Source organism: Penicillium chermesinum (assembly GCF_028974085.1).
Source record: "Penicillium chermesinum strain IBT 19713 chromosome Unknown utg000008l:1.0-1752722.0:1.0-1753981.0, whole genome shotgun sequence".
NCBI lineage: Eukaryota > Fungi > Ascomycota > Eurotiomycetes > Eurotiales > Aspergillaceae > Penicillium > Penicillium chermesinum.
The window spans coordinates 1,393,817-1,418,588 of record NW_026695318.1 but is presented as its reverse complement, the minus strand read 5'-3'; the positions used below and the strand labels follow the sequence as shown (position 1 = coordinate 1,418,588).

The following is a 24,772-nucleotide window of genomic DNA, read 5'->3' as shown; positions in this document are numbered from 1 at the left end:
ACGTCGGGTCACGTGCAACTCGCGTTTGGCGCCCCGCTTTAATTGAATTGAATATTGAGAGCGACAATGTGAACTTGCAGAACTTCAGAGCTTGAATTGAGGATTTTTGTATAATCACATGCATTAGAGGCTTTTCAGATGACATGGGATGAGGTAATAGAGTAGAATAATAGCCGTTTAACATCCAATTAAGTCCATAAATTCTTTTGCGCAAGGAGATGTACATAGAGATCAAGCAGCAGAAACAACCAACGACTGGGATCTCGGAAGAAGGTCTCTTTTCATAGAGCAAGAAGGGAAGTGTTCAGGAAAAGAAGTATCAATGCAAGAAAAGCGCCGACCTGAACCCTGACAAGCAAGCGCCACCAAAACAAAATCAAGGCAAAAATGGAAGTATGTCACCCACAAGAATATGCAAAAGGGTAAATGGCAGGGAAGCAAAACAGCAGATAAGAATACATGAGTCTCTTCTCATAAACAGGAATTTCACCGAGTCCCAAATCTTGTCCCTAGATGAATGTTGCAAAGAAACCCGACCGAAATGGAAAAGAGGAAAGCAAGAATTGGGAAGCCGGAGTAAGAAAGCCAGCCGTCTTCTAATGCTCGCCCAGAACTGTTGCGCCTTGTGACCGATACTCGCCTGAAAACCCGTCCCATGCATATTGTGATATGGTTTTTGAAGGGAAAAAAAAATCCCGCGAAAAAAAGAATGCGTGATCGGTATATTACATGCCCGTTGGAACTCCATCAGACACGTTGTCCGACAAGTTGATCAACAGCTGGGCCAGGCAGCGTTTGGTGGCCGCATCATCACGGAGGACGGAGGAGAAGGTAGCGTCCCGGAGAGGCTCTGGAAGGCATTGGCGCAAGGCCTCACGAGCTCGGCTGTTATCACTTAGGCTGGGGGAAACTGTTAGTCTTTGCCGACGAAAAAAAAAGAACTGAATTGCATGAAGTGGGGAAACAGACCGAAGGAAACAGCGCACAACGTGCTTGAGCAGTCGCACGGTCTGCTGCTCCACTAGTTGGGTAACCATGTTGCTGAGGACTGTACCGACTGCGTAAAATCGCTCATATGTGGCGCAGATATAAGCCAATCCAATGTCGTCAAGAAGGATCTTCTGAACAATGAAAATTGCCACGGTCTTGCTGAGTTCCGAGCCGGTCTCCATAATGCGCAGGCAAAGCGGAATAATCTCAGTGGTGAGAAGGAAGTTGATCACATCCGAAGAGTCATTCTTGACCAAAGCTCCAATCACGCCCAGCGAGGTGAGACGCAAATATTCGAAGGGGCGGGACTTGGAGGTAGTATTGAGGAAGGGGTAAAGGAAAAGGGGAATATGAGCTAAGTTCAAGAGATTGAGTTAGACCGGCTGTTCCGCCAAGAAAATAAAAAAGCTGCCAGGCAACGAGTGCTTGACTCACCGTTCAAGAAGAGAGTACGTGTCTCGTTATGAGAAGCGACGCACTGTAAGAGCGCCAGCGCATTGCAGACTCGGTTTGACGCAGCGGCAGTCAACTGGGAAGGGTTCAAGAGAGGGTAGACAGAAATGATCTCTTGGAGGAGAGCAGTCATGACGCCTGATATGCCATGTTAGTTAACGGTCGCAAGGGTCCGCCCCCACAACTTCTCGACAGGTCATACCGAATGAGTGCCAGATCACAAGAGCTAGCTCGGGAACCTGCTCCCGCTTCTTGCTCAGCTCCATGAGCGCCGCTTCCCGTCGGGCAGGGTCCAAGAGCTCCGCCACCCAAATGAAGACCTTGCGATTCTCCTCGCTAATGCCGCCATCCATGACCGAGACATTAGACAGACCCTCTCCGCCCATGCTCCCGACAGCCCCGGCGCTTTGTGCGGTGTTTGCCGCTCCATTGCCGCTCATCGCCAGGCGACCGTAATGCTGCTGCTGAGCAGCGGCAGCAGCAGCCTGGACCTGGGCATGCTGCTGGGCGACAAGGGCATGCTGCTGCGGGTGCTGGGGGTGGGGCTGAGCCTGGTGATGTTGAGGCTGCGGCTGATGTTGCTGGTGCTGCAGCCAGGAAGGATCAGCCTGAGGATACTGGTGCTGGTGAGAGAAGAGGTGTTGGCTCTGCGCTTGGAGCATGGCGTCGGTAAGAGATAATCGGGGAACTCGTAATGCTCCGGAGACCGGGGATGGGCGACTTCAGTGGCCGCACGAATGGATGTAGTGGTTTTACAAAAGAGACGACGTGTCAGAAAACTCGATTCAGGGCGGTATTCATTGATGAAAGTGGAGGAACGTTGAAGAGAGGGTGAGAAAGAGAAGTTCGGGTCGGAAGGCGGGGAGCAAAAGAGTTCCCACTTTTGTGTGCCGGCCCCAGGTCGCACACCTAAAGAGGCACTACCCTATTCACGACTGGAACTATGTCTGGAGCTATGGGGCTACTCTGGTTTCCACTGTCTGGGGGCCACTTGCGAGATTACTCCAGATTGCTCCGAGGGTCCTTGACCGGCACATTGTACATGCAAGTTCGGCCCCTTTTTTTTTGTGTTACCATTCTGCCCACGGGGTTTACAAGGCCATTGACTGCCTGCCAAAAAGCAAAAAGCTGGCGCTTACATATGCATTTGGTTTACCACCTGGGCAACACTTTCAAGGCACAAAGGAGAAATAAGGGAAATAGCGGGAAAAAAAAAAGAAAATATTCCATATCATCATAGATTCTTTTGTATAGCGGATTCAGCTTGCATCTTTTCGTATGTACATCTCGTCATGCATAACATCTCAAATCCAACCGTATAGATGAAATCTCATATCGACATCAAATCAAGTAAATCATAGCATCCCAAGCTCAAGAAATAAAAACAGAAACATGGGGTCATAATGGTACATGGAGCATCGTGGAAGAAAGCTGGCGCCGGAAAATGCAGGGTGAATCATTCGGAAGTCTGAACCGCGGAGAACGAAGAGACAGGCCGGGCTTAGGGAAATTAAGCTTGTCCAGTCGTCTGAGTCCAGTGTCAACGACCTGAGCGGGTTCGTGAGCGTCGAGACCTGCGGGTGTCTCGCGTGCGTCCACCAGAGCTCTCGCTGCCTATTAGGGGGGAAAGGTTAATTATTGATGCTTCGCCAGTGCTAGGGACCAGGGACTTTCGACTTACTATATTCTGAGTAATAATAATAGGAACTTGGGTATGTGTAGGAGGTGCTGCCATCGTCATGTTCTTCCCTACGTCGTCTCAAACCAAGACACAAGGCCAACGCCCCCAGAACGATGGCAACATAAGCCCAACCTTTGCCGCTGGACTTCTTTTCGCTGACCTCGCTATCGCTTTGCCTGGCTCCGAACCATGTCCGGCCCTGAGGACGCGGGCGAGTGCCACTTGAATGATGCGAGTAGTGCTCATAAGTCGTAGTTTCCTTCCGACGGCGCTTGCCGATGCCCAGGGCTGCGAGGATACCATCCAGTGCCTCCTTGAAACACAGACAAGCACAGAGAAGCAGCAGCAAAATCACTCCTGCAATCGTACCGATAACGATTCCAGCAATCGCACCGCCACTAAGGCCCCCGCCGCTGCTTGTTGCCTTGGCTCCAATGAGATCTGCACCGTCTGTTCCAACAGGGGCAATGAAACCTTCGGTAGTTGTTGGCGCAGAGGTCTGGGTTACAGTCGAGGCACCACTGCTTGTGGGTCGTATTCCGGGTGTAGGCTCGCCAGTGACTGCAGCCGAAGAACTCTCGTCAACACACTGTCCATCAATACACTCCTGGGTCTTGTCGCAACAGCTTGAACCACAAACCGTCCAGCCCAGTGTAACTTGACAAGTGCCGCTTCCCGTGGGTGCCGGAGTTATCGCTGGGGCGGAAGAGCTCCATACTGAAACGATTGTGGTTGTTTCAGTCTCGGTAGCGGTCCAAGTAGTTGTAAAGTACTCCCAGCCACCACCACCACTACCTCCTCCAGCTACACACAATGCTTTGCCGTCGCTGGTTGTGCATGCTTCATTAGCAGCACAGCAGTATTCGTTTCCCCACCCGCAAGGATTAGAACATTGGCTGCGCTCAGCCGCTATTAGCGGGCTTGCGATCGCATTTCCGGCAAGGTTGAGGAGGAGGAACGGTGTCGATAGTACCGAGAAAACGGTAGAGGACCGCATTTTCGTTGAAGAACAGCTCGAGCCCAGAGGGGCCTCGAGTAACAGTCTGAAGTTCCGAGAATGTTCTTTGGACCGTAGGCGATTCGTTGCGATCGGATCACAAGAATTTATGCGGGGGATGTATATTCCGCTGATGATCGTTGTAGATCACCGCTCTTAGAGGGCGAACAGAGTGATGGAGCGAGGTTTTCTTAAATTCCAGGGGATGTTTGGAATGGAAGAAAATGTTAAGGAGGAAGAAAACGATGAATGAGAAAGCAAAGGCCGGGGTTGTCGCTATGAATGACTCCCAGCCACCGTTGTTGACCGTACACCCAACCACCCCATTTACGTGCCAATCGCTTCCACTCACCCGTCCACAAGGATTGGCGGGAGGCTGGGTTTCAAACTAAAGATGATCTACCTTCCTAAATGTAGTATTCGGTCTCATTGACTCAGATTATCCAAGTCAAGTCCTAATAGGTCAATTCGGATTGCATATGCGCCCCTCTCTCCGAAGCTGCCATCTCATCCCCGCCTGGTAGCGATCAACATGCGGTCAGATCTCTGATATTCGAGCTGGAGCTGTCAAATCCTGCAGCGCTTATACTAGAAAACATTGTCTGAGCTTTAGGTCAAAAAAAAAAAAAAACAGAAAACCTGGAATACGTTTGCTCTTCGCTCTACTTCGTAAGGTTATCATCCGGATGTGCACGGAGTAGTGCTGACCCAACTTGCAAACCTTGGAAATCTAGCTTGGGCTCTGGACCTCGGTAAATGGCCAAGAAGCGGATTAAGACTTCTACGGATTAAGCTAGTGGAATTGGGTGCAAGACACAAGGTGCCACCAATGGTAGCCCAACAACCCGCGGCCCAATGACTGCGTCTCCGGCCTCGTCGGGTTTCTAACGCTATGGAGCACAATAAATCAATTTCCGATTATTCCTTGCTATGAACAGGCTGAAGATTCGGGTTTACACAGTCCAAAGTAGGTAAAGATGTACAGGAACAAAAATTAGTCAAAATCAAAGAAAATGAGGTCATAGATCATATCACGTCAAACAAACATGCCTGCAACCCCGATCATCAACCCGAACGCCAAATCTTGGAGACTCGACGTACGGCCCGGCGGAGCTGCGTTGTTCCCAGCAGCACTACCTCCGCCGGTCTCGACCGCAGAGCAGTATCCCAGGCTAAGCCCGTGGCAGGCCTCTGCACTTAGGCTCGAGCAGATAGACGTAGCCTGGGAACTAGCGGTGATGGCTTCAACAGTCGTCCCGCCCCCGTTGCCCCCCACCGTAACTCCATAGCGGCCCATTAGTTGCTGAGTGCAGCCGGCATATTCAGACTGGCAGAGTGAGTAGTAGGAAGAGCACTCCGCCGAGTCCGATATAGTAGTGGGCACGTAGACAAACGGGTAAGCACCGGGGAGAGTCGAACCGGTCATTGCTGCGCCGCCGCCGCCGCCGCCGCCGCCGCCGCCCTCTTCGGTTGGTGTTGCGGTTGCACCCTGCGGAAATACGAAGCTCCCTGACGAGCTACCACCGGCCGCTGGCGCCGTAGCTGTACCCGTCAGGCTTCCAGTACAGCTTGCACCAGTCGAACAGCAAGCGATGTTGTTGGCTGAATCCTTGGTGCAAGTGGTGCCCTCGCGGCAACAGGCATTAGCGTTGCCTTCGTTTGAGCATGGGTTATAGCCACCCGGGCAGTTGTCGGCGCGTTTTAAGAGCTGTAAAACCTCGAAGGCTCGCTTGGACTCGACGATCTGTGGCTCAGAGAATGGCTTGGTGTCGAGGGAGTAGACTGTCGCGGGGAGGAATGTGGCCCAAACCCCAATCCACCACGAGGGCCGCATTCTTGCTGACTTCGTATTGTGGGGGTTTGAGAGCGATTCTGGAGAAGCGACCGTAGACTTTGTGTACTGAGATGGTTTTGCTGTGTTTGCCGGGCACTTCAGTAATTCATAAGGCTCATGATTCGAGGGATGCTGTGGTTATCGTGGGTGGGAGATCTTGTCAACAAACTACTCAAAGCAGTAATATTAGTTTGGGGTCGCGGCAGCCACATCAGAAGGGCAATGGGTGACTGAGCCTCCTTTTACCAGAGGGGTTTTGACATACCGAATGAATGCGGTTGTCCTTTGACCAAAGGGTGTGCAAAGTGTCCAGAATTTCCCAAGATGAGTAGAAGGTGATGTACTGCGTCACCCTGCAAAATCTCCACTACGGATCCCTGCAGCAACCGGGCCCAATGGACCGCCACCAAAGTACTGCGTACGTCTCCCAGCCACAGGGGTATCGTAGTGGTGTGATGTCGGTCTAGAACTGAACATAATTATTAACAATTCATCTTTGTATGCTCAACCCATCCCGAAGATCCGGCCGGAGTCCTTCCTGTTTGATTTCTTCACGCCGGCATGCCTCGGGAGGGAGATTCACTGGCACTAAGGCTTGACTTCCCACCTTGTTTACACCACCTTGGAACACCTTAGCTTCTTTGACCAATACAACCTTAAGGCTTCCCAAACGACACGATCTACCTCTTCAATTAGTTCTGAGAAGAACCAGTACCTGACATGGCTCCGGAGTACAGGACCCGACATATACCAATGGCGCAGGACTGAGTGTTGGCAACCAAGATCGGGCGATCACAGGCTCCACAGTTCTTCTGCTTTGGCCCGTAAGATAGGGCCCGTAAGATAGGGCCTCCTCACGCTTGAACCCTCCAACCGTCACAACATGGCAATCCCTATCGTTGATTTCGCAAACTGGAAGTCTGAAGGCTCGAATCGTCGGCAAGTAGCCCAAGATATCGTCACTGCGTGCCGGAAAGTGGGGTTTGTCTATATCATCAACCACTCACTACACGAAGTACTACTGGAAGAGGCCTTTCAGTGGTCCCAACGTTTCTTCGATCTGCCTCAAGAGGAGAAGCTCAAGGCTCCGCATCCAGAGGGGTGGGCTGTTCATCGTGGGTACTCTTGGCCGGGTCTGGAGAAGGTATCCCAGGCCTTCAGCGCCGAGAATGATGAGGAACGGGTGAAGCAGCTCCGCGAAATCCCAGATATCAAAGAGAGTTTCGATATCGGAAGCGAGGAGAATCCAAGCCAACCAAATCAATGGGTCCCCGAAGATAGTCTTCCGGGCTTTCGTACATTCATGAATAAGTTCTACTGGGAGTGCTTCCGCGCAGCGGGTGAAGTCCTTCAAGCTTTGGCTGTTGGTCTAAATCTGGAGGAAAATTACCTGCTCCGGAAACATTCGGGGCATAACAACCAGATTCGCCTTCTCCATTACCCGCCTATTCCAGCAGAGGCTCTGGAAAGTCACCGCGCCGCACGCTGCCCAGCTCATACAGATTGGAGCTCCATTACGGTTCTCTTCCAGGATGACTGCGGCGGCTTGGAGGTGGAGAATCCCGATCAGCCAGGGAATTTCATACCAGCAACGCCGGTTAAGAACGCAATGGTGGTGAATATAGGAGATTTGCTACAGCGGTGGAGCAATGGTTCGTTTCCAAAAAAGACAAAACCTCGGGAGGTCGAATCGTGCGATTAACTAACTAATGTGCTTTATAGATGTACTGAGATCTACCAGCCATCGGGTCACCCTGCCACCTTTGTCTGATCGGTTTGAAGGAAAACAAAGGCTCACTCGAAAGCGCTATTCGATTCCCTACTTTCTCGCGCCAGACCCAGACTCTGTTATCGAATGTATACCATCTGAAAGCGGGGAGCCACCGAAGTATGAGCCGATCACGCCGGCTGAGTATAACCAGATGCGAGCATCTATGCAGTACTAAGTTGAGTCGTAAGCCGTATAGTGAACTTGAATATAAATTATCTCCGAAGGGAATTTTTTTTTTTTGTTAGCCAGTGTTTCTTGGAAGATGGGGGTATCAAGGCTTTCATGGACCGTGACGTTCAGGACGAGCCGGTTATATTTTTGAGTCAAGCCTAAAGCGTTAACAATTTCTCTTGACGAACAGAGGTCTGAGTCTTTAAATTATGCAATGAACTCTTGGAAGCTAACAGATAGAGTTATGTCCTGCATAAAATCATATTTCAAGCTACAGTTACAAGCCTATCCCGACCAATCATGTAGAAGCAAATGCATCATTCATAATACGCTTGGACGCTGATTCGCAACTACCCCCAAGATCCATAGATGCTGATACCCCCTTTGTCTTGCTCTACTATTAGGTTTTTCCCTACCGGGAATGTACGTATGGCTCATTTGCAGGGAACTATCAGGATAACTGATATGATTTTGAAACTACCGATCGTGCGTCAGAAGTTGTCCAACATATATAGGAAAGTAGTACAGCAGGTGATCGAAAGATAAAAAAGTGGAAATGAAACATGCGAAACCCCCAGTCTAACAAGGGGTGGAAATATCATGCCTGCTTTGGCAGGTTATCAGGCATCGGCCCAGACGATCGCCTTCCGATCTCTCTATGTACATTGTACAGATTAAAACCAAATCCGCGCTCTTATTTCTTGACCTTGTCAGGGTCTTCCAGAATACCCTCTGCTTCCAATCGTCGGCGGGCTTCTTCGAGAGCCCAGGTTTGAATGCTGTAAGTCGAGTCAGTTTCGATGCGTCATACACCCCCGTGGAATGGCTCTATGATCCTTCCTATTCGGAGTGACGCCAGCAGCGGAAGAGGATACTTACGAAGTGTCAGGCTTGAAAACGTATGCAATGCCACCGGCCACAAGGCTGCCAATGAAGCCGTAGTACCAGATGTTCTCCCAGCCCTCCTTCACGTATTTCTGGCCGGGTCGGACACCGAAGAGCCAGCCAGTCGGCGGGTCGTAATGGTCACCATGGTCTGCAGCACGAAGGTTGCTACGGGTAGAGAAGCTCTGGATGTTTTGCGGCTTGCGGAGGAGGCAGCGCGAGCGCAGGAGGTTGGAGACTGGCCGGGCAGGCATCGTAAGGACGGGAATGCCGACGTGGCTGATTCAGGGCAGGGGCACAACGGAAGATGTGGCAATATCGGTGACGATGCTACCTGACAGATGCCTTGGCCAGTGTAGTAACACAGTCTTTCAATTGGCAGCGGGGACGACTTCAAAGAGAGGGGCGGATGTCGATGTTGAAGCCGCAAAAGCGGCCGACGGGGAGCTGGTTACTCAAACCGCTAGTCCCGATTAGGCAGTTTTCGGTGGCCGCTTTCTCAGCCTTATGAATATGGCACAAATATGCATTTGTGCCTGGCAAATAGGGCAGCGACGGCCAACGCGCGACGCGTCCGACCGTGTAACAGCAAGCGCCAATTACTCTTTCGGATTATTGACAACAGATCAAAGCGTCAAATCGACTCCTTCCAATACACAAACAATCTACCGAGCTCGCACTCCGCAGCTCTGCCACTTTCTACTGGTATATATGACCTAGCGAGTTCCCACCTATGTTCTATCACTGAAATGCTGGCTCCCTAGTCTCTAGAATGTACAGTTACCCGATCTGAGCATTGGGGTAAGGATTGTCCCGAGGCTATGTCGACAAACGACCAGCCCCCGATCTCATCCAATTCGCGCAATAAATTGAATGCTTTTCGCTTTCAGAAACAGACTTCAGATGATCGATCGGCAAAGAACGAGTCGAAAAAGCCTCATGGGAACAAGGAGAACCAGAGCTCGTGGTTGAACGGCGTCGTTGATCCAATGCACACATCGCCTGATAAAGAAGATGCTTCCGAAGCTCTTCGAAATGTCACCCAGGAGGCTGTTTCCCAGGGACCTCAAGAGGCCAAATCGATCAAAGAGTGTCCGAAGACTCCGGGGAACCGAATCCCTCTAGCAGACCTAATTAGCAATGCCGAAGACTCATTTAACCCCGCGCCAGGTCCAGAAGTGACACCGGTAGATCATGTCATCTGGCAACATATCCCGGCCAGCTCGAACCCTGATAGCTCGTCACAAACCCCCGGCAGCCGTCGGAAAAAAACGTCGCCATAGCTCTTCCCCCGTCGGATCACCCTCTCGCACTAAGAAAGACCAGCAAGAACCATTGGATCTTCAATCCATCCAGGCCCTGTTCAAGACACCTCAACATGATATAGCCGCCGAACTATGGAATAATTACATGGACAAGAACATGATGGAGAGCTCTGAAGAATTGCCACCCCCGCGATTGGCAAATCTTCTTTCTTCATCTCCGCAAACCCCAGGTTCAGGGAGAACAAGCCGGAATTCCTCTGCTATGAGACGGTCTATCAGTTGTGCAGCGGAGTGGCCTACTTCTCGGGCAAAGAGGAGGCGGGTTAACAGACAAGCTCCGGACTCCGGGCGAGGCCTCTTCTCGCGGGCAAACAGCAACGTGTTGGATTCAGGGAACTCTGGGAAAGGCAAATCGTCCCGAATCAATTTTCTGATAGAAAAGATCGAAAAGAGCCTCCACCCACCGCGACCTGCTGATGTAGTGCCGCCGAGATCTTCGCCTCTGCGACAACGTATCGACGCCGAACGATGTCGATCCTCCTCCCCTACCATGGATCGAAAGGGTCTTGGGGGCTCTGATGCTGCCCAGGCGTCTGTTCACGCCACAAACCGTGAGGGCTTAGGACGTGCTCAACTCCCAGTACTTCCCGAGTCTTCTTCAGAGTTTGGAGATGATGACCTCGATCAAGACCTGATGGATCTGGCTGATGCCGCTGCAGACCAATTTATTACACCAGCACCAGCACCGCTAAGCGCTGATGAATTCGGGTCACTCGGCCCTTCAAGCTGGTCCAAGATTGCGGCCGAGAAGCCGCAGTCAAGCTTTGGGAAACCGCCGACAATTGACCAGAAACTACCCATTGTGAATAAGATAACGAATAACGAAACCAATGTTGACGCCTCGGACGAGTTCGATGATGAATTTGGGGACTTCGGGGAGAACTTCGATGCGATCCTTGCTGAATGCGACAAGAAGCAGAGCACCCAAGGACAGCTGGCTGTCAAGACGGAGCTTGCTCCTATTGCCCCTCCGGCGGGGGATGCCTCTTCCCGTGCCGTATTGAATCAGGACGCCCAAGCTGAGGCTGCGTTCTCGGAAGATGAATTTGACGATGACTTTGATCTCGATGAGATCGAGCAAACCATGAAGCAAACAGGTGCCGATAGAGCCTATGTTGGTCGCTCTTAGTCAATTTATCCTTCTTAGTGTATATGCTAAGACAAATGAATATTAGAATTTACAAAACCGCCAAGCTATCAAACGGTATTCAATTGTGAACTTCGCTGAAGGCACCTATGTTTGCCCCAGAGGACGTACTCAGCCTGAACAGGTATGCTACCTATCTTGCTAATTCTTTGTTCCGATTACTGATCGATGACCAGGTTTTGTCAGTTGAAGATGAGAGGACTGGGGCGCGCAAGGTGATTCTGCTGCGAGAATCATGGTTCGATACGCCTTGCAGTAAAGGATCATCTGTTCACTTAGTCGGTGATTTTGATGCCTCTGGACAGTGTGTCATAGACAATACCAGCAACATGATTATTTTGCACCCGGACCACCTCATCTCCGCTACAGTGGTGGCAGACTCGATTGATTGCCAGAGAAGAGCTGTGTTACAGGATCGCATCAAGACCTTCAGTCAACTTGAGCAACCTCAGCTGTTCGGGACCCTTTTCCACGAAGTGTTTCAAGAAGCATTGAAAGCGAACAAATGGGACTTGGTCTCGTTAAGATCTCTTGTAGAAGGTGTCCTGGTGCACCACATCGAGGATCTCTATGCTATCAATATGAGTGAGAAAGAAGCCGCGGAGACTATCATGAGCAAGGTTCCCACCGTTCAAGCTTGGGCGGAGATATTCCTTCATGGCAAACCACAGGTACGTACTTCTTTTGGAGCCCATTATCACTGTGCTAATCCCCTGTACAGGCCGACTCATTGGTGGAAGATCGCCATGGAGCAAAACTCAACTTGAGCATAAGCCGTCTTCTTGAAGTCGAAGAGCATATCTGGTCACCGATGTATGGGCTGAAGGGTAATATCGATGCCACTGTACAAGTGACATGTCAAGAAGATGATGGGCAGAAAAATCTTGTCATACCGCTTGAATTGAAAACTGGAAAACGAGATACAAATCATAGCCACAGAGCTCAAACGGCACTTTACACCCTTCTTCTCTCAGACCGTTATGGTGAGTCTTCGGTGCGATGTTAAACTGAATGTCTATGACTTGCTCACGTGTACTCCTAGACGTTGATGTAACTTTCGGACTTCTTTACTATCTGGAGACTTCTCGGACTTTGAGCATCCGTGGTATTCGTCATGAACTTCTCCAGATGATTCAGGTTCGCAACCGATTGTCAGTCTACGTCCGAGAAAGAGCCCAGCTTCCCCCAATGCTGAAGAAGCCGCGCATGTGTACTAGATGCTATGCCAAAACCCCATGTCTCATTTATCACAGGCTTATGGAGGACGGCAACGGCGAAACAAGTGGCTTGGGTGATGATTTCGAGGCCGATACAAATCATCTGACAGAAAAGGACCGTGAATTTTTCCAAAAATGGGATAGCCTTCTGACTAAAGAGGAGGGTAACCTCATTAAGTTCCGACGAGAGCTGTGGACTCTTCTGAGTAGCGAGCGAGAGTCTTTGGGCCGATGTTTTGGGGATGTCGTGATTGATCCTCAGACCAAGTTTGAAGATCACAAGGGAGCCAAGATCAATCGCTACCGTTACACTTTTTGCAAGAAGCAGGCAAATCCCAACTTCTCATTCGCAGATTCTCAAATTGTCGTTGGTGAGCCTGTGGTGATTTCCGACGAGAAAGGCCACTTTGCTCTCGCCAATGGCTATGTCCTGCATGTGAGCAAGTCGCGGATTACAGTTGGCGTGGACAGAATGCTCCACAATGCAAGAGCACGCACAGCTGGGTTTCATCCAGTGACCAACCAGTCTTTCAGAGGCATCAGGGAAATCGAAAGGGAACGAGCTAGCCGAAATCGAAGATCCTTACGAACAAGTGACGTATCGTATTGACAAGGATGAGTTCAGCAATGGCATGGCCAACATTCGGAATAATCTCGTTTGCATGATGGACAAGGATCTCTTCCAAGCAAAACACTTGAGACGACTCATCATCCAGAATGAAGCTCCTGTGTTCAAGCAACCATCCTCTGCATGCACCATGGCTGACCAAGCAAGTCTTAATGTCGACCAGAGGCAAGCTGTCAAGAAAGTCATGAGTGCCCGGGACTATGCTTTGGTTCTCGGCATGCCAGGAACTGGGAAGACAACGACTATTGCCCACCTCATCCGTGCACTTGTCGCGCAAGGCAAGAGTGTCTTGCTTACATCCTACACACATACCGCAGTGGACAATATCTTACTGAAGATACGGGATGACAACATTCGTATCCTGCGGCTCGGTGCAGCTTCCAAGGTCCATCCAGAAGTGGAAAAGTTTGCAGATCTCGCAGCAATTCCCAAGAGGACAGTCGAAGAACTCAAAGACTCTTACGAAAAGTCGCAAGTTGTTGCCTCAACTTGCTTGGGTATTAACCATCAAATCTTCAACCAGCGCATCTTCGATTACTGCATTGTGGATGAGGCTTCACAGATCACACTTCCTGTTTGCGTTGGTCCGATACGCATGGCCAGAACTTTCATCCTGGTCGGTGACCATTTCCAGCTTCCGCCGCTTGTTCAAAACAAAGAGGCCCAAGAGGGAGGTCTTGATATCAGCCTCTTCAAGCTACTCTCTGATACTCAGCCCGATTCAGTCGTCAATTTGGAGCACCAATACCGTATGTGTGAGGACGTAATGCTTCTTTCGAATGAACTCATTTACTCTGGTCGTCTGAAATGTGGCACTCCAGAGGTTGCCGCCCGCTCACTTGATATACCCAACATATCAGCTCTTGAGCAATTTCATTCCAGTGATACCTGTTCTTCTTGGGCCTCTCACAACGGTGCGATGTGTCCTGGCATGGGCTATGGGAAGTGCTGGTTGAACGATCTCTTGGCACCAGCAGCCAAGACACGTCTTGTCAACACAGATCCGCTTGGGACAGCAGCTCTCGAGGTGGCTCAAGGCCAACGGATTGTCAACCCGATGGAGGTCTCTCTTTGCTCCCAGCTCGTGGAATCATTCATTGCCTGTGGTATTCCAGCTCGCAACATCGGTGTCATCACATTCTATCGCAGCCAACTTTCCCAACTACGCCAGAGCCTGCGTCGATACGCCCCAGACCTAGAAATGCACACAACAGACAAGTTCCAAGGCCGTGATAAAGAGATCGTGATACTCAGCTGTGTCCGTAGCAACGCTGAAAGCCATGTTGGTGAGCTACTTAAGGACTGGCGTCGAGTCAACGTTGCCTTCACCCGCGCCCGTACCAAGCTTCTTGTGCTCGGCAGCAGATCAACCCTCCGTGATGGCAACGACCTTTTGAAAAAATATGTCCGGCTTATGGAAGGAAAGGACTGGGTCTACAATCTGCCTCCGAGCGCCGCCGAGAATCATGTCTTCCACTCGACCATACTGGACTCCTCGCAGATACCCATTTCTCCAAGTGCAGCCAAAGCACTTAAATCACCAGGCAGCAAGAAGAGTCCGCCGATCAAGCCTGAAGGCCAAGTCCGTCTACCGCTCAGCCCACTTGGTTCTGAGGGAAATAGATTAGGGTTGCGGAAACCGGCTAAGAAGGGCCTGAAAGTACATGACAACAAGATTCCCACAAATTCACCCATCACGCGGGACTTGATAAACGAGATGAAAGGTTGATCTGCAATCTTAAGTTGGTTATTGTTGGGTCTTCTTTTTTTGGGGTTTCATCTCCCACGGTGTATGGCTGGTTCAAAGCTGATAGGCTCGCCACAGGAGATGAAGAACCTTTTGACCATCCTCATGTACCTCATGTTCCACATAATCCAATAGAACGCGTGCATTTTACATGCCATCTGACGCCGGTTTATCTACTGGCACAAGCGCTACTGTTACTACTTAATCTGACAACCTTGAATTTGGAGATGATTTCCTTCGTCTTCGTAGCACCAGGTGCCCAGTGCAAACACTTGTGTAGCGCTTTTGTCTAACTTTGGGATCAGTTGCTTACGACTTCCAAATACCACTCGTGTGCATGCAAGATTCTACATCCATCGTGTATCGATCGATTCGTTATATACATCAATTCTCATGAAGTATTAAAACAATGCAAATAGGCCATGACAATACCACATTACTGCTTATAGTACTCGGCAACCCAGGTCTTGATCTGGGCCACCTCGGTATCAATTACCTTCTGGACACCGGCATTGACAAGCCCGTTCTCAGCCGACAAGTCAGAGCAGTGGATTCCAGCGGGAATAATGTTGACAGGGGCTTCGGGGGTGGACTGCAGAGGGCCACCGGGGCGGAATCCGGAGGACACACCCGACGTCCTCCAGGGGTCGAATTGTCTATTTACGGCAGAGTTAAATCGATACTAAAAAGGATCCCTGGGGAAGGGGAGAGCGGCGTACCCGTTAGTCCAAGTCAGCCGGGTGGTGTGAGTGAGGTCCCAGCCCTTAGTCCACTTGTTGACATCGGCGGCAGTCTTGCCCTTGGCGCTGCCGTAGGTATGGCCGTTCACGGTAGGGAAGTACAACGGGCATTGGCGCTGGTAGTAGTCTGCGGACACGGTCCGAGAAACCAGGCTAGGGACGCCGGATGGGGCGCCACTGGTCCGATGTTAATAAAGAGGCGCAGTACAGCGTATCAAGAGCACTTACTCCTGCCAGTAGAAGAAGGGCTCGTTGCAAAGGAACCACTGCCACTGACGATCGTTGGTAGCGACCACTGTGCTGTTGACGGAGGTCTCCGTGTAGAGAATGCTGGATGTGTTGCGCGTGTTCAGGCACTCCGTGCTGTTTTCAGGGAAACCGTAACCGGTGCATGCTGAATTTCATATCGTTAGATTCGGCAGCTATGCGGAACGAGGACGGGGGAGCCAACCATTGGGGAGATAGACGTTTCGGAACCACTTCACATAGCCCTGGAGAGCCTGTTTAAGGCCCACTCCCTCAGCGCCTGGGACTTTGCTAGCTCCGGGTCGCACGCCCTAATGAATATTTTAGTACAGAAGTCCAGGATATGATGTGAGAAGCACGAACTTCAATGTAGTCACAGAACTGGTAAAATTCAGAGTATCCAGTGTCGAACTGGTTTTCTTGCCACAACCAAGGACCGTTTTCCAGGGCACTGTAGAACGTAAGCTTTTTGGTCTCGAAAATAGTAGGATGAGCACTAACCCAGCAAAGTCGTCGAACGAGTCGATGTCGTCGAGACCGAAGAGCTCGTACAGCTTCTGAAGCTTTTGCTTGTCTCCCGAGGCGTTGACGGAGTCGAGATAATCGACTACCCTGGAGATATCCTTGCTGCAGTTCTTGGGCATACCTTCCTGGACCGGGACAAAGTATTGCCACTATAGAAAGCTGTTAGAATGTTGATTCCAGTCACAGCTAGGAATAGTCTCTGCCTTACGTAGTTGTAGATTGCTTCGACGGGTGCGCTGGTTGCATAATATGCCCAGAAGGTACCTGGAGCAGTTGATGCAGTCCACGCAGACAAGGCACCACTGTACGATCCACCAGCCAGAACCCATGGCTGGAAGTGAAAAGGTTAGGATTCATGATACCGTTTTATCTCAGGTTTTAATGATGCGTTTCATACCGCGTGTTGGGCGTTGGTGCTTCCAGACTCGTCGAAAGGAAGCTTGACATTCTTCGCAAAGTAGGTCAGGTCCGCAATCGAGTTCTCCAGAGTGAGATACTGCAGAGTCTCCGCAGTAAGCTCGATATAAGGAGAAGATTGACCCCAGTAGCGGTCTATGGCAGTAGAGCCCAATGGTCAGCCCGGTTCTCGTGACAGGTATACCTATTGCACTCCCAAGAAAACCTACGTTCAATCAGAATGACGGCTCCTTCAATCGCCTGAGCAAACAGACCCGTAAGCGTCCGGTTGGTCAGATAACCCTCATAGCCATCCATAGCTACTTCACCGGGGGTCATGAGCACCACCTAAATTACATAGTCAGATCAGCCAACCCAGGGAAACCTTCGCACGCATTCATACAGGTGAGCCCGGTCCATTCCAATTCTCCGTGCTATACCAGTAGCGTTGCGAGAAAGTACCCAGGCTGGGGTTCTTGTGATCGAGCAACTGCTGGAAAGTCGCCTGCCCATAGTCCTTTTCCGACAAGGGATGCTTCAACTTAGGCTTAGGGATGCCAGGCTTCTTGGGGGCCACTGCATCCACCAAGGGCGCGGCCAGTAAAGAGAAGACCAGACCGCTGAGGAAACGCATGGCTACCAGTCGAAGAAGAATGTAGGACACAGTCTTGCGAAGCCCCCGGCGGGCCCTTCTTTATGTATGCTCCATTCAAATACGTTTAGGGGAGCGGGGGCAACTAATTCTTTCACTAAAGAGACTAAAGGAGATGAACTACCAAAATTGAGCCCGCTCACGAGGCTGTTTAGGGAGCTGAAGTCAAGTGGAGCTTTAGCAGCGCCATTTCCGCCCCGGGGGAACCGTGCCACTTCCCCGTATATCAGCTATCACTGAGAATTGCAGAAGCCTAATAGCGCTGGGCCTCGCGGCATTCGAGGCCGTTCTAGGGAATTTGCTGCTGAATCTATCCACGGTGTTTAGTCCGCGTGGGAATCTCTTGGTAAACAACCATGGAACTTCGGCATGGCACCACCGTCGGGCTCCGATACGGCGATATCCGCAGGTATTGGGGGCAGCGAATGGAAGAATTGAGGTGGGCCTCTGCTCGAATGACCACAGATAAGCCGTGGAACTAAGCTCAGAGTGGAAGGTTTGGCAGGCAACCGAGCCCTCCTCCATGTGGGGAGTATCAGTCTCCGTCGGCCGATCAGGGGGGGTGATGGTCACGGCCCCTCCGGTTTAATCGGATGGTTGATAGCGCGACTCCAGTGAAGACCTAGAAACGAGCGACTCCACTTGCTACTGGTCAGGTCTTTTCCGCAGCAAGCAGGATCGCACACCTTTCAGCGCACAACGACTGTGCTCCATCGACCTGTGGATTGGAACGATTTCCTGCGATTCCCACTTCCCCATTGCGGGGCGCGCCCATCTGTCTTTCAGTATCTGTTGCCTGGCACGCCGGAATACCACTTGATGTCGCCCACGTGATGCCATGGACAAAGCTGCAATTAAGCTTGCGATCGAACGTCTTCCTGTGACATCTATCCAAATATTCATCCTTTAGAGTCCCCGAATAGCATTGAGGCTAAGCCGCTGGGGAGGGCCGTAAGGGTCGGAGAGACCCGGGCCTTGATGTATTCGAGAATATCTTTCAATAGTTTCTTTCTAGTATGGGAGAAATCTTCTGGGCGAAATGCTGGGGAGCCTATCGATCCTATGGGATCGATAGTCCGCGGATGATCTCGAGTCGCGAACTGCCGAATGCAGATGCAAGCAGGGTCCTGGAGATATCCTGCAGGCAACCTAGAATCAACAAGGTGACCGAATATAGTGCAAAAGTGCAAAACGGCCCTCCACCCCACTGATTAGAGCTTTCCTAGATTGCAGTTACAATACATGTCTGCTGTAGGGCTTCCGGAATTCGGGGCCAATGACTACAGATCACACATCAGGATACTAGTTGACCAGGCATTGTGTGCATTTCTTGGTTATGAGGCCCAAATAAAGCACGATTACCCAACCGCTCGGGCGATCTAAGCGTCTGATGGGAAGCACGTCGATTCTGGGGGATTCCGGTGATCGTAATGGCAATAACCGCGGGCGCGCCGATTCGGATTCTAAAAAAATCAAACCGCGACCCCACCATCCACCAACAGACCATATTCCAAGCCAACAAATGAGGAATCTCCCTTGAGGAATCTCCCTTGAGGACTGGAGACACAAAGACAATTGGAGTGTAGAATTCACCTTCGCCATGGATTTTCTAATCCGCCTTGCCCACTGCCATTTCTCCTTCCGCCAACCGGAGCTCGAATCCTTGGCCACTCTCCTCGAGGTTGATCTGGAATGGGTCTACTACTCGGATAAGGTCTGTGCAAGCATGGGCTAAGCATAACGTGAAATGCCCCCATCCCCCAGCCCTCTGACGTGAATGACCGATTGCTGACCCCACATCAGTCTCCATACTGCATCGTGAAGCTGCCTGATGAAGCAACCGCACGTGCTCTGGTTGCGCGCAGCATCCTCGCCAAAGACGTGTACGAACTATGGGGCCAAGGCAGTGTCTATGAAGAGCTGCACGCAGACGTCCGAAAGCGCACGGCGAGCCGCTGGCCTGACTACGAGCACCGCACATTCTCGTTCGTCGTGGATTCCTTCTTGGGCAAGCGCAGCTCTGGCAAGAAGATCGAAATCATCCAGTCCTTCGCCTACACCGGCTTTAAAGGGCCCATCCGCATGAAAGACCCCCAGGAGAAATTCTGGGTCATGGAAGAGTACGAAGAAGACTTGAGTCATCGGACCGTCAATCTTGACCAGCCGCATGAGCCGCGGATGATTTTCATGGGACGATACCTGGGCAAGAGCACACGAGATGCCATCTTGAAGTATGACCTGAAGAAGCGCAAGTACATCAGCACCACCTCCATGGAAGCGGAGTTAAGCCTTGTGACCGCGAATATGGCGCTCGCTGCCCCGGGCAAGCTCTTCTACGATCCGTTTGTGGGGACCGGGAGCTTCATGGTGACAGCGGCGCATTTCGGCGCACTCAGCATGGGCTCGGACATCGACCCCCGGAGCTTTCGTGGCAAGGAAGAGGAGAACTGGGGTCCGCCCGCCGTGACGCACAATTTCAAGCAATACGGAACCGAAAGCAAGTTTGTGGAGGCGTTCACCTCGGATCTGACGAATACCCCGCTGCGAAACGTCCAATTCCTCGACGGCATCGTGTGCGACCCGCCATATGGAGTGCGAGAAGGCTTGCGGGTCCTTGGCACCCGCAGTGGAAAGGCCATCGAACCCGTCATCATTGACGGGGTGCCCGCCCACTAGTATGTTGAGGACCGGCGATCAAGAACTTGTACAGACCTGCTAACTTTCTCTTAGCCGGCCCGGATATATCCCACCCAAAAAGCCCTACGGGTTTGAAGCCATGCAGAGGGATGTCCTGGGCTTTGCTGCCCGATCGCTTGTGACGAATGGCCGTCTGGCGATGTGGATGCCGACAGCCATGGATGAGATGGATCTCCCCCTGCCTATGCATCCGAACCTCGAGCTGATCAGTGTTTCTACTCAATCGTTTCATAACTGTGAGCTATGATATTTTTATCGTGTTTGAAGAGAAGATGGAACTAATTCGATACGTCCTCCAGGGGCACGCATGCTGTTGACGTACCGCCGCCTTCCTGAAGGAGAGGTGTCTGACACAGCTCTAGCCAGAAACAAGGCGGACGATGAAGGCGCTTCGGCGGATGATCTCAATGAGTTCCGAAGAAAGGTATGTATCTCTAATCTCAAAAGCTGCACATCACCCAGCTAATCTCTCCACGCAGTACTTCGGGCGGTATCGCGCAGAGAGACTCCAACGCCAAAGGGAAAGAGCCGAAAGAGAACTAGCCAACCAACAACCTAAGGAGTGAACCGTCCACTGTACATCCCATCGCAGAAGAGATGGGGGCATGGCGCTGGTCGCGGGGACAACATCTTACAGCTTTCCTTGCGGCTTCAAGTCTTTCGCAAGATCCACCCCCTCGTCTTTCAGGATGCGAGACACCTCACGTGCCAGCTCCGCTCTCATCTCGCGAGCCAATTTCTCGCCTTCATCGTCATCGAGCTCCTCGCGTTGGCCTCGGCCGAACATCGCGAAACTTGATCGCTGGTTATTTCCCGTCGCGGGCCGCGGAATGATGTGGAAATGAACATGCGGGACGACTTGGGCCGCCCGGACGCCTGTCTCTTAGTTAGATTATCAAGCTCCGTGAGCAAGCAAGGAATGAACGGGCGGGTAAAGCATATTAGAACATTAGACACGCAGCGAATCAAATCTTACAAGGGTGGATGTGGTCGATCGTGTAAATCAGACAGGGGGAAACATACCATTGTTCTGGACCACATTCCAATGCTTATCGTGGTCAGCGCCAAATACGGTGTTGGTGACGACCCTCGAGAGAACCGGTAGCCATTTGCCCATCTGCGTAGTGAAGATAGTATTCGTTATTACGGGGTGTTTTTTCGGATGTTTCTGATTTCCTCCGAGGCGAATGTACGCACCTCTTGTCCCGCTTCCACCCCCATATCTCCTAGCATCTGGAAGTGTTTCCGCGGCGCTACCAACACATGGCCTCGAGTTAGGGGCATGATATCCAAGAAAGCAAGGACATGCTCTGTTGAGAGAATGAGATGTGCTGTAGGCGCAGCAGTTGAATCCGATGGGATTGACTCGGGTTGGTCGATAGGGGCCGGCCCATTGGTGGCGGCAATGTTACAGAAGGGGCATCTTGGGAGGTCCATGACAGTGTTGAGATCTTACGAGTGGATATTGTAGAATGCTTGTCGCGACCTCCGGGCCGCAGTTGGATGCTTTCAATGAAATATTCAAGCCTGGGCGAAAGCGGTGCGCAGGGTCGACAATATTAGTTGCCGGGGTTATATATCGAGAGCCGCGGTGCGTCAATCCCCCGAGTCAGCTTGTTGATATGGGGCTGGGATATAGAGCAAGCGTAGATGATGGTGAGGATCCGCTCTCTCAAAAATGGGTTGCAACACGTATAATGCAAAATGATTATGTCCGTCGGTGCTGAAGCTGGAATCGAGCTGAATTGTATGCAAGTTTCGAGGTTGACGTCTACCGTGGACGCCGACCTCGGCTAAAACAGTTACCCGCCATGGGGTGTCAACAACCTTACAGTCTAACTAAATAAGTAGCTATTCAAGTCTCACCAGCGGGGATTCGGAGAAATGTCAAGGTGGTATGGAGAAATCAGGAGACAGTATCCAGGAGCAGGGCCAGGAAGACTTTCAGTTTGAAGATAATGGGCCGCGAATACGAGGCAAGAAGGATTCATGAATTTAGTCAGATTGCAACCATGGAGTACGCCAAACCAGCGCAAGAGAACCTTGTAAGCTATTCCTAGAACAGAAAAACGAAACCCATGCCGAACCACCTTAATTTAATGCTCATTACCCCTTCCTTTCCGATTTCAATGTGTGAATATGGAGGACACAGTCTGTGGATCAAGTTAACCCAGCAGCCAGACTTGACCAGCCAATACCCCCAAAACCCTTAAAATCCAACAAACGTGGCTTCCAGCCTGTTCTTTTTGGTGACCCTTTCGCTGTACCATTATCGATGGGCCATGAGAGATGCACAAGAAGTAGACTTCCCAATGGCCCTCCCCGCAGGGAGGCCAAGGACGCGAAGCAAAAGAAAACCATTCAATGATTGCAATGAGATAACATTCCGATCTGAAGAAAGAACAAGAAACACTGAAAAATAGGTCCGACGCCGATCACACAACTCGAATGTTAAAAAAGGTATCCGGGGAGACAAGAAACTAAGCACCCCATGCAGAGAAAAAAGTAGAAGCAGAAAGAAAGCCCGATCCCAAAAACCCAGTGCCGAGCGCCGGACACCCCGTCACAGAAGACAAAATGCGGAAACGAACAAATAATCAAGTTATCGTAAGAATATGCAAAAGGTATTTGATGCCAGAACAATGAAATGCCAACATATGGGATTCAAGTCTCCCTGGTCGCGGGGTGCAAGGGCCTTGGGATCGTCATGAAGGCGGACAACATTGTGGACACAGGGATAGCATAACATCGTTAAATGGCATCATTACTGTTCGCTGTCCTTGATGTAAGTGTACGGTTCCGAGAGTGAGCTGTCGATGTACAGGTGGTGGTACTTCTTTGCCCATTGACGCGTCAGGATAGATGCTAGAAGGATGGGTGAGCAATGATGACATAGAAAAGATAACGAGGGTGTGGGGAACTAACCCTTGAGGAACTTCTTGCTGGCATACTTCTTGAAGAAAGCCTCGTGGGAAACGGGCCGGTGAAGGTAGTCGACCATCAAGCGGAAGACAGGGTCGATTTCCTTCTCGGTGTATCCAGCGTAGTGGGCAATGGTGGCATCCCAGGCGCCACGATCGAGAATCAGACGGGCAAGGTACATCGCCGCGGCGGCGATTTGACTCTGGGGGGTAGCTCATGAAGCGGTGGTCGAGGAGACTGATTTCCATCAGATACTTGCCAAGAGTGCGAGTCTGGATGTCGTAGTTATCTGCCTTGGAGATACGACGGAGAAAGTTCATGGGATTAGGGTAGCTCATGTTGTACTGGAGGGTGGCGAGGACGTGACGCTCGGCATCAAGGATCTCCTTGTCAGAGAAGGTCTCATCGGCGACATGGCTGAAGTTGGCGACGTGGGGAGACAGAACCTCCTCGTACTTGGAAGCAATGAACATGGCGGTGACACCAACGAGCTGAAGGCGATCTAAAGCAACGACCTCAGCAGACAGGAAGCGGTCGATGATGTTGACAGCGAGGAAAAGAGTCTCAGGCAGCAGGCGGAAGCGAGTGTGGACTTCGATAAGCCAGTCGACAAGGATACCACGCATCTTCCACTCCAGATCCGGCTGGTGCTCGATATATTGGGGATTGGGCAGAGTCAGGAGCTCCAGCTCTTGCAAGTAATCGAAGATCTCCACCACATATTCAGCAGCCATCAAAGGATCATCCAGATCTTCGCTGTCCAAATCTTGCACAATGTCCTGAGGGTCAGCAGGAACCTCAATCTTCCCCTTCTCGATAGGCTCGTCCTTGACTTCCTCCTTCACAGGACCCAGCTTCTTCTTGCGGGGGGGCTCCTCGGGCTGTACCTCCTCCTTGGCGACAACATCTTTGGGGCGCTTGTTGCTGGTGACGGGGGTCGGTTTCTTCGCACCGGCTCGGCTTGAAATAGTACGGTTCAACTTTTGGACACCTCCGTTGGTGCCAGGCTTCGCGGTAGATGAAGTCTTGGGAGCGACAAGAGGCTTCTTCTTTCCATCCTTGGCCGCAACAGCGCCGGCCTTGTTGCCATTGTTGCTCACATCTTCCAGGGCGGCACGGCGTTGAGTTCCATTGGTACCGGTAGCTCGCTTGGTCTGAAGAGCGGGCTTCTTGGCTGCATCAGTTGGACCGACCGCAATGGAGGCCTTGGCTCGCGTCATACGCGTCGCCGGGGCGTTCTCGTCGTTCTCGTTCATGGTACCTCGACTGCGAAGGCCGTGGGCCTGTTGTTTTGAAGTAAGTACCGCGTTTAGACCATACGTTGTAGACGCGTTTAGGTCATCCAAGGGCTCTTCACCAGTGGATGTTGTAAACACAAGGATGGATGGTTAACAATGTCTTACCGGAGGCATATTGCAAGAATCAAGAGAGAAGCAAAGGCGAAAGACGGAGCGAAATTGAAAAGAAGGGAGAGGGCTATAATTCTCCTCGTCCTGCTTAGGTCAGGCTGGTTAGCATTCCGGTCGACATAACCTCTGTGGGGAGCCCGAATACCACAGGGTTGAGGTCGAGGTGCACGTACCACGCGTGAATATGCAGTCCAGTCAAAGGAACTGCTTTTGGGAGAGGTTGAGAGAGGTAGTTTGGTGTTTGATATGATCCGAAGTATTAAATGTCAACAAACATACAAAGGTGTTGTTGATGCAGATGGAGGGTCGTGCGAAAAGCCAGCTCCCAGAGCACAAAAA

The 24,772-nt window shown here is 51.2% G+C and overlaps 10 protein-coding genes across 10 annotated transcripts; 3 read left to right on the top strand and 7 right to left on the bottom strand.

Annotated features, from left to right (window-relative positions):
* Nucleotides 1-725: 725 nt before the first annotated feature.
* On the bottom strand, nt 726-2,105 carry N7468_010340 (Rcd1-like cell differentiation family protein; the record flags this gene model as incomplete). Its single annotated transcript, XM_058479635.1, has 4 exons — nt 726-900; nt 970-1,345; nt 1,426-1,581; nt 1,646-2,105. The coding sequence occupies 4 exons, from the start codon at nt 2,103-2,105 to the stop codon at nt 726-728; spliced, it is 1,167 nt and encodes a 388-aa protein (XP_058326203.1).
* Nucleotides 2,106-3,098: 993 nt separating this feature from the next.
* Nucleotides 3,099-4,121, bottom strand: N7468_010339 (uncharacterized protein; the record flags this gene model as incomplete). Its single annotated transcript, XM_058479634.1, has 1 exon — nt 3,099-4,121. One exon carries the CDS (start codon nt 4,119-4,121, stop codon nt 3,099-3,101), a length of 1,023 nt encoding a protein of 340 aa, XP_058326202.1.
* Nucleotides 4,122-5,157: 1,036 nt separating this feature from the next.
* On the bottom strand, nt 5,158-5,955 carry N7468_010338 (uncharacterized protein; the record flags this gene model as incomplete). The annotated part of the gene is made up of 1 exon (XM_058479633.1): nt 5,158-5,955. One exon carries the CDS (start codon nt 5,953-5,955, stop codon nt 5,158-5,160), a length of 798 nt encoding a protein of 265 aa, XP_058326201.1.
* An 883-nt stretch (nt 5,956-6,838) lies between these two features.
* Nucleotides 6,839-7,901, top strand: N7468_010337 (isopenicillin N synthase family dioxygenase; the record flags this gene model as incomplete). The annotated part of the gene is made up of 2 exons (XM_058479632.1): nt 6,839-7,607; nt 7,678-7,901. The coding sequence occupies 2 exons, from the start codon at nt 6,839-6,841 to the stop codon at nt 7,899-7,901; spliced, it is 993 nt and encodes a 330-aa protein (XP_058326200.1).
* A 690-nt stretch (nt 7,902-8,591) lies between these two features.
* On the bottom strand, nt 8,592-9,036 carry N7468_010336 (uncharacterized protein; the record flags this gene model as incomplete). Its single annotated transcript, XM_058479631.1, has 2 exons — nt 8,592-8,676; nt 8,777-9,036. The coding sequence occupies 2 exons, from the start codon at nt 9,034-9,036 to the stop codon at nt 8,592-8,594; spliced, it is 345 nt and encodes a 114-aa protein (XP_058326199.1).
* A 567-nt stretch (nt 9,037-9,603) lies between these two features.
* Nucleotides 9,604-14,828, top strand: N7468_010335 (bifunctional ATP-dependent DNA helicase/ssDNA endodeoxyribonuclease DNA2; the record flags this gene model as incomplete). Its single annotated transcript, XM_058479630.1, has 7 exons — nt 9,604-9,969; nt 10,109-11,221; nt 11,283-11,378; nt 11,431-11,925; nt 11,976-12,237; nt 12,297-12,907; nt 13,008-14,828. 7 exons carry the CDS (start codon nt 9,604-9,606, stop codon nt 14,826-14,828), a joined length of 4,764 nt encoding a protein of 1,587 aa, XP_058326198.1.
* Nucleotides 14,829-15,282: 454 nt separating this feature from the next.
* On the bottom strand, nt 15,283-17,387 carry N7468_010334 (putative serine peptidase; the record flags this gene model as incomplete). Its single annotated transcript, XM_058479629.1, has 10 exons — nt 15,283-15,502; nt 15,566-15,763; nt 15,815-15,980; nt 16,038-16,143; nt 16,196-16,283; nt 16,334-16,506; nt 16,566-16,688; nt 16,755-16,909; nt 16,984-17,101; nt 17,157-17,387. 10 exons carry the CDS (start codon nt 17,385-17,387, stop codon nt 15,283-15,285), a joined length of 1,578 nt encoding a protein of 525 aa, XP_058326197.1.
* Nucleotides 17,388-19,005: 1,618 nt separating this feature from the next.
* Nucleotides 19,006-20,568, top strand: N7468_010333 (tRNA (guanine-N2-)-methyltransferase; the record flags this gene model as incomplete). Its single annotated transcript, XM_058479628.1, has 4 exons — nt 19,006-19,119; nt 19,209-20,080; nt 20,136-20,338; nt 20,402-20,568. The coding sequence occupies 4 exons, from the start codon at nt 19,006-19,008 to the stop codon at nt 20,566-20,568; spliced, it is 1,356 nt and encodes a 451-aa protein (XP_058326196.1).
* A 165-nt stretch (nt 20,569-20,733) lies between these two features.
* On the bottom strand, nt 20,734-21,539 carry N7468_010332 (HIT family protein; the record flags this gene model as incomplete). The annotated part of the gene is made up of 3 exons (XM_058479627.1): nt 20,734-20,978; nt 21,126-21,219; nt 21,300-21,539. The coding sequence occupies 3 exons, from the start codon at nt 21,537-21,539 to the stop codon at nt 20,734-20,736; spliced, it is 579 nt and encodes a 192-aa protein (XP_058326195.1).
* A 1,327-nt stretch (nt 21,540-22,866) lies between these two features.
* Nucleotides 22,867-24,280, bottom strand: N7468_010331 (B-type cyclin nimE; the record flags this gene model as incomplete). Its single annotated transcript, XM_058479626.1, has 3 exons — nt 22,867-22,967; nt 23,028-23,237; nt 23,263-24,280. The coding sequence occupies 3 exons, from the start codon at nt 24,278-24,280 to the stop codon at nt 22,867-22,869; spliced, it is 1,329 nt and encodes a 442-aa protein (XP_058326194.1).
* Between the last annotated feature and the right edge of the window lie 492 nt (nt 24,281-24,772).